At 42.0% G+C, this 8,228-nt stretch overlaps 1 protein-coding gene and 2 long non-coding RNA genes across 3 annotated transcripts; 2 read left to right on the plus strand and 1 right to left on the minus strand.

Moving 5' to 3' along the window:
- Positions 1 to 271: 271 nt before the first annotated feature.
- nfe2l2a (nfe2 like bZIP transcription factor 2a) lies at positions 272 to 5,708 on the minus strand. Its single transcript, XM_072444489.1, has 5 exons — positions 5,600 to 5,708; positions 3,079 to 3,345; positions 2,750 to 2,839; positions 2,509 to 2,682; positions 272 to 1,764 (listed from the first exon to the last, which is right to left on the minus strand). Exons 1-5 carry the CDS (start codon positions 5,624 to 5,626, stop codon positions 574 to 576), a joined length of 1,749 nt encoding a protein of 582 aa, XP_072300590.1. The 5' UTR covers positions 5,627 to 5,708; the 3' UTR covers positions 272 to 573.
- On the plus strand, positions 3,345 to 4,606 carry LOC140359528 (uncharacterized). Its single transcript, XR_011926866.1, has 2 exons — positions 3,345 to 3,582; positions 3,810 to 4,606. It is a non-coding gene; the product is annotated as an uncharacterized lncRNA (long non-coding RNA).
- A 909-nt stretch (positions 5,709 to 6,617) lies between the features above and the next one.
- On the plus strand, positions 6,618 to 7,643 carry LOC140359164 (uncharacterized). The gene is made up of 2 exons (XR_011926833.1): positions 6,618 to 6,717; positions 7,429 to 7,643. It is a non-coding gene; the product is annotated as an uncharacterized lncRNA (long non-coding RNA).
- Positions 7,644 to 8,228: the final 585 nt, after the last annotated feature.

An 8,228-nucleotide genomic window follows, 5' to 3' on the forward strand; every position in this document is an offset into this window, starting at 1 on the left:
TGTGTGATCTAATGGGTGCTGTGGGTGTGGGTTCTTGTTGCATGGCAGTTTTAAGAATTAAGTTACTGTAAAAACATTCCGGCTAGAACAGATTGTGAAAAGCGTCTTAAGGCAATGGCTTTGTTTAAACACAACTTGCCCTTTGTCTTAAACCACTGACATTGACTAGCTGGAGCATGTGGAATGTTATGAAACTAGTCTTTACACAGCCAATTTAACAGAGTTGCAGCCATAAGTACAATGTTAAGTTCTATAAAACCGGAGCCCATATAATCAGAACATTACTTTATTGAAAATATTTCAGACTTTAAAAAAGGCAAATCAGTTCTAACAATATAATTGAAAGCACACAGAAATATATACACAGTATATACAGTAGAATAACTCAATCTGACGCAAAAGCAGGTATATATTATATACAAATAAGATGGTATCAGATATAAAATAGTAATGTTAATATATTACAACATTGTATGCATGAGCAGAATCCGAGCAATACAGTACTAAAGCAAAAATACTGTACGCTACGCAACACCAAATTATTGCATAGTGTTTCAATGTCAAAGCAGTATGTTATTTAAGTGATAGGTGGTTGCCTTCTCTCTTAACAATAGTCTTCTTAATGCGAGGAACAAGAAATACGCTTCCATCAGTGGACTGTTGTAGTGAGTAGTCGGAGGGAGAGTAACCATTCCCCTTTTCATCCTTCAATAAACTGAAGACCTCCAGGTAAAGGCTGTTTAGCTGCTTCTTCATTTCCTTCAGATTCATCAGGTTTTTGCTCTTTTCACCAAGCAAGCGCTCCTTTTCATCGTTTAGAGAATCCAGGTCAGTCTCCAAGCCTACTATGTTTTCCATTTTACGCTTTCGACAGTTTTGGGCAGCAACCTTATTCTTACCACGCCGGCGGATATCTCTGACAAGGGCAAGCTGGGGTTCATTTAGTTGGTGCTTTGACATGAGCTCATTAAAGTCATCTACAGGTAAATTGATTATCATATCAACTGTGAAGGGAATTTTGAGGGTCTTTGCCTTCTGTTCGTCTCTCGTGAGACGCACATCAGAGCGTTTCTTTGTCTTGTCCTTTGTGAAGGGACCTCTGTTATGGCCACTTTCCTCTGCCAGCCTGATCCTGTGCGTTTTTTGATTTTTATGTTTTGATTGATCCGATATGGAAATGGATGTACCTGGTAACTCATCAGGGATGAAATTTATTGTAAACATCTCTGAGTAGTCAGATTGTACACTTCCTGGGTTCTGGTCCATCTCATCCATGTCAGAATCACTGTATCCATAGCCATCGTAGACAGATTTACCTGGTGAACTTGAATTTGGACTTGCATTTGATATTCCAGAATCAGACTCTGTCATTTCCACAGTGGGGCTTGGTTTGTCTCTTTCAAATGCTGCTTCTGGTGAGAGGCTATACAGATCTATTGGTGTGAATGGTGAACTACTTGACATGACGTTGCTCTCATATTCATCACGACCACTGCTCTCAGCTGCCACATTCTCTGTGTAAAACATGTCACAGAAGTCTTCGGTACCTGCAGTATAGTTTGCAGGAGCATCCACCTGGTTTTGATTGTCAGAAGGAAGGACATTGGGTGTGACTGCATTAAAAGAGCTCAGATATTCAGTGGCACATGCACCGTTTGTGCTCTCTGACACAGGGAAGTAAGTGTAGTTTAGATTCTGCACTTCTGAGCTGTTTGGATAAATGGTTGTCTCCAATGTGTCCTCCATTTGCATGTGCATGCATTGCTAAAAGACAAAGAACAAAGTGTTAAAATGCATATAGACACATGATAAATAATGCCGTATATTTGTACAGTGCTTTACGGGCCTGACAAGCCTCAAAACGAGTCACTGTTTTGTTCATTCACTTCATACTAATGGTGGAAAGCAACTTAAGTAGCCACAGCTGCTCTGGGCTAGATAGACCAATCTGCTCCATAGGCCCCTCCGACCATATTAATACTAGGTAAAAGTGTTTCTAGGTTAGGCCACGACAGTATGCACCACAAATGTATCCAACTGATTATGACTGGTGTGAGCAGCACATGCTTTTAACTATATAATGGTTACACAAATTCAGCAAACGCTTCAAATGTCATTTGAAGTTGACAGAATTATCACTGTCAGAAATTCAAATTGTCCCAATATTCACTTTAATGGCTTCCTATAAAAACTATGATTTCAGAGTTCAACTTCAACATCCACCTAATTCAAATAAAAGTGAATAAAGCAGCTTTCTACCAACTTTTAGAAATTAAAGCAATCAAATATTTCATACCATATTCTCTCCCCTTGTGATATTGCTATTTAAACAATTTACGTTAACTGAGTTTGCTGCACACACCTGCTTCCACACTAGTGCCAAATCCCACACTCAAACAAAAAAACGTTTGTCCTGAAAGCCGGGCTCCAGCCGTCCGTGCATTCTTTTGATAATTGTAACAGTGCAAACTACGACTCCATTGAGGCAGTAGAATCCATGTATTATACCTGCAGCTCGGGGAGAGACAAAAGCTCCATCCAGGCCTGCTCCAAATCTATGGACATCCTCTGTGAGGGCAGTTGAACTGGGGAAGGTGTGGTGGGCAGCAGAGATGGCTGTTCAGGAGTCATCACACTGGTGCAGGGCGAAATGTCAGCAGTGCACAAGCGCAATGAAGTATTCTGTAAGTAAAACATCAAATGAGCAAAAGATATGATCAAATATCTACAGTTTCATTAAAGTATTTACCTCAGTTTCCTCTACAGGAAATGTCTCCGACAGTAGCTGCAAGCATTCATCAAATGAAATGGTATTATTTTCTTCAACGAATGTCAGATTCTGCAATGACAATACAAAAGTAATTTAGATCGACAGTATTTTAAAAACTGCACAGTGATCTCAATACAGGCGAGGGCCTATGTGTTCTATTTACACCGATGCAAAACACCTGACCCACCTTTGCCTCTGTAATGGCACAGGATGGGGTGGTTACCTGGCTACAGCAGCGTGGGCCTATCAAAGGTAGAGGGAGCGGTCCTACAGCCATGACATGAGTAATGAAGCTTTTGTGCATTTACCTGTGTAACCTCCAGAGGTGTGCCTGCTGACTGCAGTGAGGTGCTTGGCGCGGGGAGGGGTATGTACTCCCCGGTCTCTTCATCGAGCTGGAGCTCTGCCAACACGGCCTTCTCCTGCTCCAGAAGCAGATGCTGCCTTTTCTGCTCTTCCAGCTCGCGCTGCCTCTGAAGTTCATACTCCTTCTGTCGATGGTTGTAGTCAAAAACCTCCCGCCTCGCACCCAGATCTATGTCCTGTTTCCACAGGATGTCTATCAGGTCCATGTCCTGAGGGATACAAACACGGTCAGGCGCACAAAATGGTTAAGCATGGTGGCTGCAACTGCCACATCCCTGCCACGGTACCTGTGCCCTAACAAGACAGGCAATAATGTCAAGTGGTAGGCCTGGAATGAATAATGGATATACTTCTCTTTTTTAATGCTGCCAAGACACCGCCACACCAACGCCACTCAGTCACCTTACCCGAGGTGACTGACCCGTTGCCTGTCTGATTAAGGCAAGGTGTGACTTTCATCTGTCGTCTCCAAAAGGCAGTTGCTCAGTCAAAAAAAAACTGAACAATTGTATACAAAATGGGTACCATTACTAAAGCCTTTTTTTCTGATTTTATTTGTCATTTAATGATTTCCAATCTCTTTACTGAAGCAACTTTCACAAGGGAGAGGTGTTGCATAAACCAATGATCCTTCCTGTAATGTTTCAGAGCATCTGACCAGCTTGTTCCTCAGATTTGTTATAAACAGAACTAATGGACTAATTCTCATGACACAGCCTGGGGAAGTGGAGCGGAAACTGCCCACAGAAACAACCTAAAGATACAGAACAAAGAATAGTAAACACCATAAAATTACTAGTTAATATCCCCATGCCACTTTACAGGGATCTAAAAGAAAACACAGTTGGCAGATCACTCACTTGGATTTTACCTCTACAGGAATAAAAAGCCACAAATCCGTTGTACCTCAGCATTGCATCAGAGCTGTGGTTGCCGAGGATTACATGTTACTTAGGCTGCCTACTATAAATCATACTCGCCCACTGAGAGGTGCGCACACAAGCAGACATTAAGGCTACTGCGGGAATAAGGAAGTCTCCTTAAAATGCCTGCGCACACATCTTGAGGTCATTTAATTCCAAACATGAAAACCCGACACTTCTTTATTTGCTGGTCACACCTCATGAGCCTATCAGACAAGTCATACAAGTCCTTTAGAAAAACAAATAACCGCTGCAATGACCATAAAAGGAGGAGTTAGGACTTTTCATCCGGCCCTTCAATGTGAAGGTGATATCGGTTATTTATGGTGTGGACAATAAATTGATCGACATATATTGTACCTAATCTAATCCGATCAAACACAATGAGAGGAAAAAAGGGTGTGTAACATATCAAGTTATCAGTAACCAGGCTCATTTGGCAGTTGCACAAGGAAGCTGGCAATTACCTTCAATACCCTGCATGTATTTTTAAACAATGCTTGTACAGAATAGTATAACATGTCAGTAAAATCCACACTTCTAGGCTCTGTTGTGTATTTCTCTATCGATCCAATCAGGTTATACGACGCTTTAAACACTTTTTAAGATAAAGGATCAACGCCGAACAGATATCAGAAAACCAAGTTAAGACAGACACAGCGCTGAAGCTGGAAATGACCTTCGAGATACATTTCAGCACGAAGCACAATACAGCAGCTGTGCCACGATCACAATGTCGTCTACCACCACCACACATGAGTTCAAAGTGTGTGTACTTTTAGTTCTGGAGTTGTTCATTTACCACTCTGAGGCTGATCACCAGAGGGCCTCAGGAAGGACCTGGCTCTCTCATCACACGCCATGGTCATCCACCCCTGACCATGGATGACGAAACACAGCTGCAAACGTTCCAAAAACAGCAGGATCACTCAGCCGTGGACCACCAGTGACCTCTCAATATGACAAGCAAAGATAAACTCTGAAGCCCACGGACGCATTAGCTGCATATTTCACTGCTTTATATCAACATGATGATTATTTCATGGCCTGTCCCCAGAGAACATGTCCAGGACGGTGTCTACACGGTGACACAACCCACACGGGGAAACAGAGAATATGACTTTAATATTATTCTCAAAAGGTTATAAACTCAAGACTCTTTTGTGGAAGATAAGAGATCACATGCCTTGAAAGGGGAGGAGTAAAACGAGGCAGTTACGAGAAGGATCTGAACGAAAGTATGTTGAGGTAAAACAAAAACAAACGCCTACAGCATTACGTGAAATTCAACATACAGAGCTGGAGATGATTATGTCTAATGAAAAGAACATTATAATGGTACAAGCCAAGGCTCAACACAGCAGCTAGTTACATGTAATAACCCGAACTGTGACCGAAACTCTTTAACTTCTCTGATTCTAGGCAACGACACAAAGTTACAGTACGTCAAGCACAGACTGACAGTGTGAGGCCCGGTTCTCCTCGTCCAGGGAAAGTGTCCGCGTCCATGTCAGGTGATGTCTGGTCACTTTTACAGTACCTGTTGACTCTGATGCAGCACCTCCATTTCCAGCAGCGGTGACACAGACTCTTACTGTCGATATGTGATTTCCCGTACAAAATGTTGAACAATCCTACACAGTACGAGTCCTTTTGCGTTGCGGAGTTGAGAGAAATATTGCTGCTTCCTCTAATCTGATGATGATCATTACGGAAATAAGAGCTCCTCCCCCCGCGGCGGCGTCAGTAACGCCCCTCTGCGCCGACCAATGAGAGACGCGCTCGGACTTCCTCTCGTCTGGTAAATAAAGGCCTCCATACAGTTCTCCCCCATGAAATACGTGGTGATAAAAATCCAACCACATTCTTATTTCTAACGTATCTTCGCCAAACCCGCTCGGAAAACGTCAGTCGTGTCAGATTTGTTGTGTGGTGCCCCCTGCTGGTGGGATAGATTATAGCGTTAAACTCCTGGACACATCCGCGCTTAAACGTCCCAGATTATATAACAAACCTTCTGAATCCAACTACACTTATTCAGACTTGACCCACAGTTAGTGTGACTGTCTCCAATGAAACACTATCCTGGACGGTAATGGGCCGTGTTGTTTAATAGTTCGCCTATAATTACTGTTCCCAGTGGTATGATGGTGAATGCGTGATAAGGAAGCAGGTTTATAACATAGATAATTACAAATATGTCTAGTTAACGGCTTGGGCTACACAAAAGTTACGCTGAAGTTGCCTAACAAAGCAGTAATGACATTTCCCCTCTATAACACCTCTTTGTAAAGGAGCTGACACTGAAGTGCAGTCTGCTGTGCCGCGGTGCGAAAACACACTCAAAAGCCCGTTCCCTCTGAAGCGCGCTCCTGAAACGCGTTCACGTTTGGCAGCTCCACGTCGACATTCTTCCAGCTGCATATGGTGAACTGCACAGGACTGGGGGAAGAAAAGATAAAAGCAGTCATAGCCACCTTACGACCAGAGGACTGCATGCTCCGGGACTACCGCACCGAAATCTGCCCTTTGCATTGACATTTCTGCTTTTGGCGTGGTATGTGAGGAGATTGTCTTCTACTTTAATTTGTAATCATAGCATTTCTGGCTCCTGTCTGACTGCAGCTTGTCCCCCTGCGCCAGCCTACATTACATCAGGTACAGTATGACATAACTTTGTTTTATTTTAAGTTGCAACTTCATAGTTTGACTGAAAACAATTGTTATTAAACGTGATGTTGTATAGCCTATATTTTTAAATTGAATAAAATTTTGAGGTAAATTGTGTGTAAAAAAGTGTAGCTTAGTTTCATGTAAGAACTGCAGCTTCTACCACTTTATTGTTGCTATGACTTTGAACATTTTCTGCATTCAGGATATGTGGAGAAAGTTCTGAACTCAACAGGTAGGTCTATAGTCTCTAAAACACAGAGCACTCGAATGTCGATTAAGCATATGGCACATTTGTCATTGGCGGATATAAATACATTTGGCATTCATATCCAAATGGTTAATTGTTAGGAAAGTGAATGAATAGGCTATACTATGGGCTGCACACTGGCTTCACAATACCATAATATGGGTTGAGGCATTATAATTCTGTTGATAACAATATGACAATATGTAAGATGACTCCACCTGGCCTGCTTTACCTGCGCGACACAAGGGAGGAGCACCCAATCCCATCAGGGCCAAGATTCACTCATTTTCAGGTTGTGTCTAATTCATTTCCCATTGTGTCAGCCAATCAAGTCTGGGGTTACAAGTTCCACAGGCCCCAAACAGGGGGCCTCTTATTATATTAGATTTCCATTGGGGCTGTTTAGGGTGAGATGCAAAGTATTATGTCTATGCCTTTGTGTTTTTCAGAAAAGAGGTGAACCCTTGTGATGTGGCTTATGTCTCACACAGACATGTGAGGTGGCAATGTGGCTTTCCAAATGAAGTTCTGTGATACACTTAGACTCTAGTTGTTTGTAGTCAGTGCATTACAGAACTTTGTTTTGGGAGCCAGTATCTTTGGAAATCACACGTGACACTGTGTTTAAAATGTTCTTTCTGTTAATAAAGCTGTTGACTTTTGAGAGGCTGTGTCGTTTTGCTCATGATTACTCAAGTGCACATACTCAGCTCGGCTAGGTCAATAGACCTAGTGTCCTAGAGTTAACATTATGCAAACTCTAATCAGCCTAGTAAAGTGCATCTTTTGAAAAAGTACCTTTACTTTCAACATTAGTCTTATAGGCTATAGTTTTAGTTAGATATTTTTCCACTGTTGTTTTAGGCCTACTCCTAGAACTATTTTTAGATACCAATTTATAGATAATATGACATGAGAATGATTTTGGCAATGAATTTCTGCACTATACTATTTCATCTGATTGTTGTCAATCAAGTTTTAATCAAGATATTAAAGATATACAGCAGTCCTAACCCTTTCAAGTAGTCGAAAGAAAAGAACCACTGGTAGATTTTTGCATTTGAATCAAGTGTCTATATATTCAGCTCAGTATACTTTATTACATCTTAAAATGAATACTTCAATGTATAATGTATGCACACATATCTTATGGCGTACGTGGTTCCCAAAGAGGGGTTCGGTGCACCTTGGGGGGCCTCGGTGGTACAGTAGGGGGACCATGGATGTAGAGGGGGGCCCATAGGTCGAA

The sequence above is a fragment of the Eucyclogobius newberryi genome, unplaced genomic scaffold (assembly GCF_026437365.1).
Source record: "Eucyclogobius newberryi isolate DKJ021-1_F unplaced genomic scaffold, fEucNew1.0.hap1 SCAF_14, whole genome shotgun sequence".
NCBI classification, from domain to species: Eukaryota; Metazoa; Chordata; class Actinopteri; order Gobiiformes; family Gobiidae; genus Eucyclogobius; species Eucyclogobius newberryi.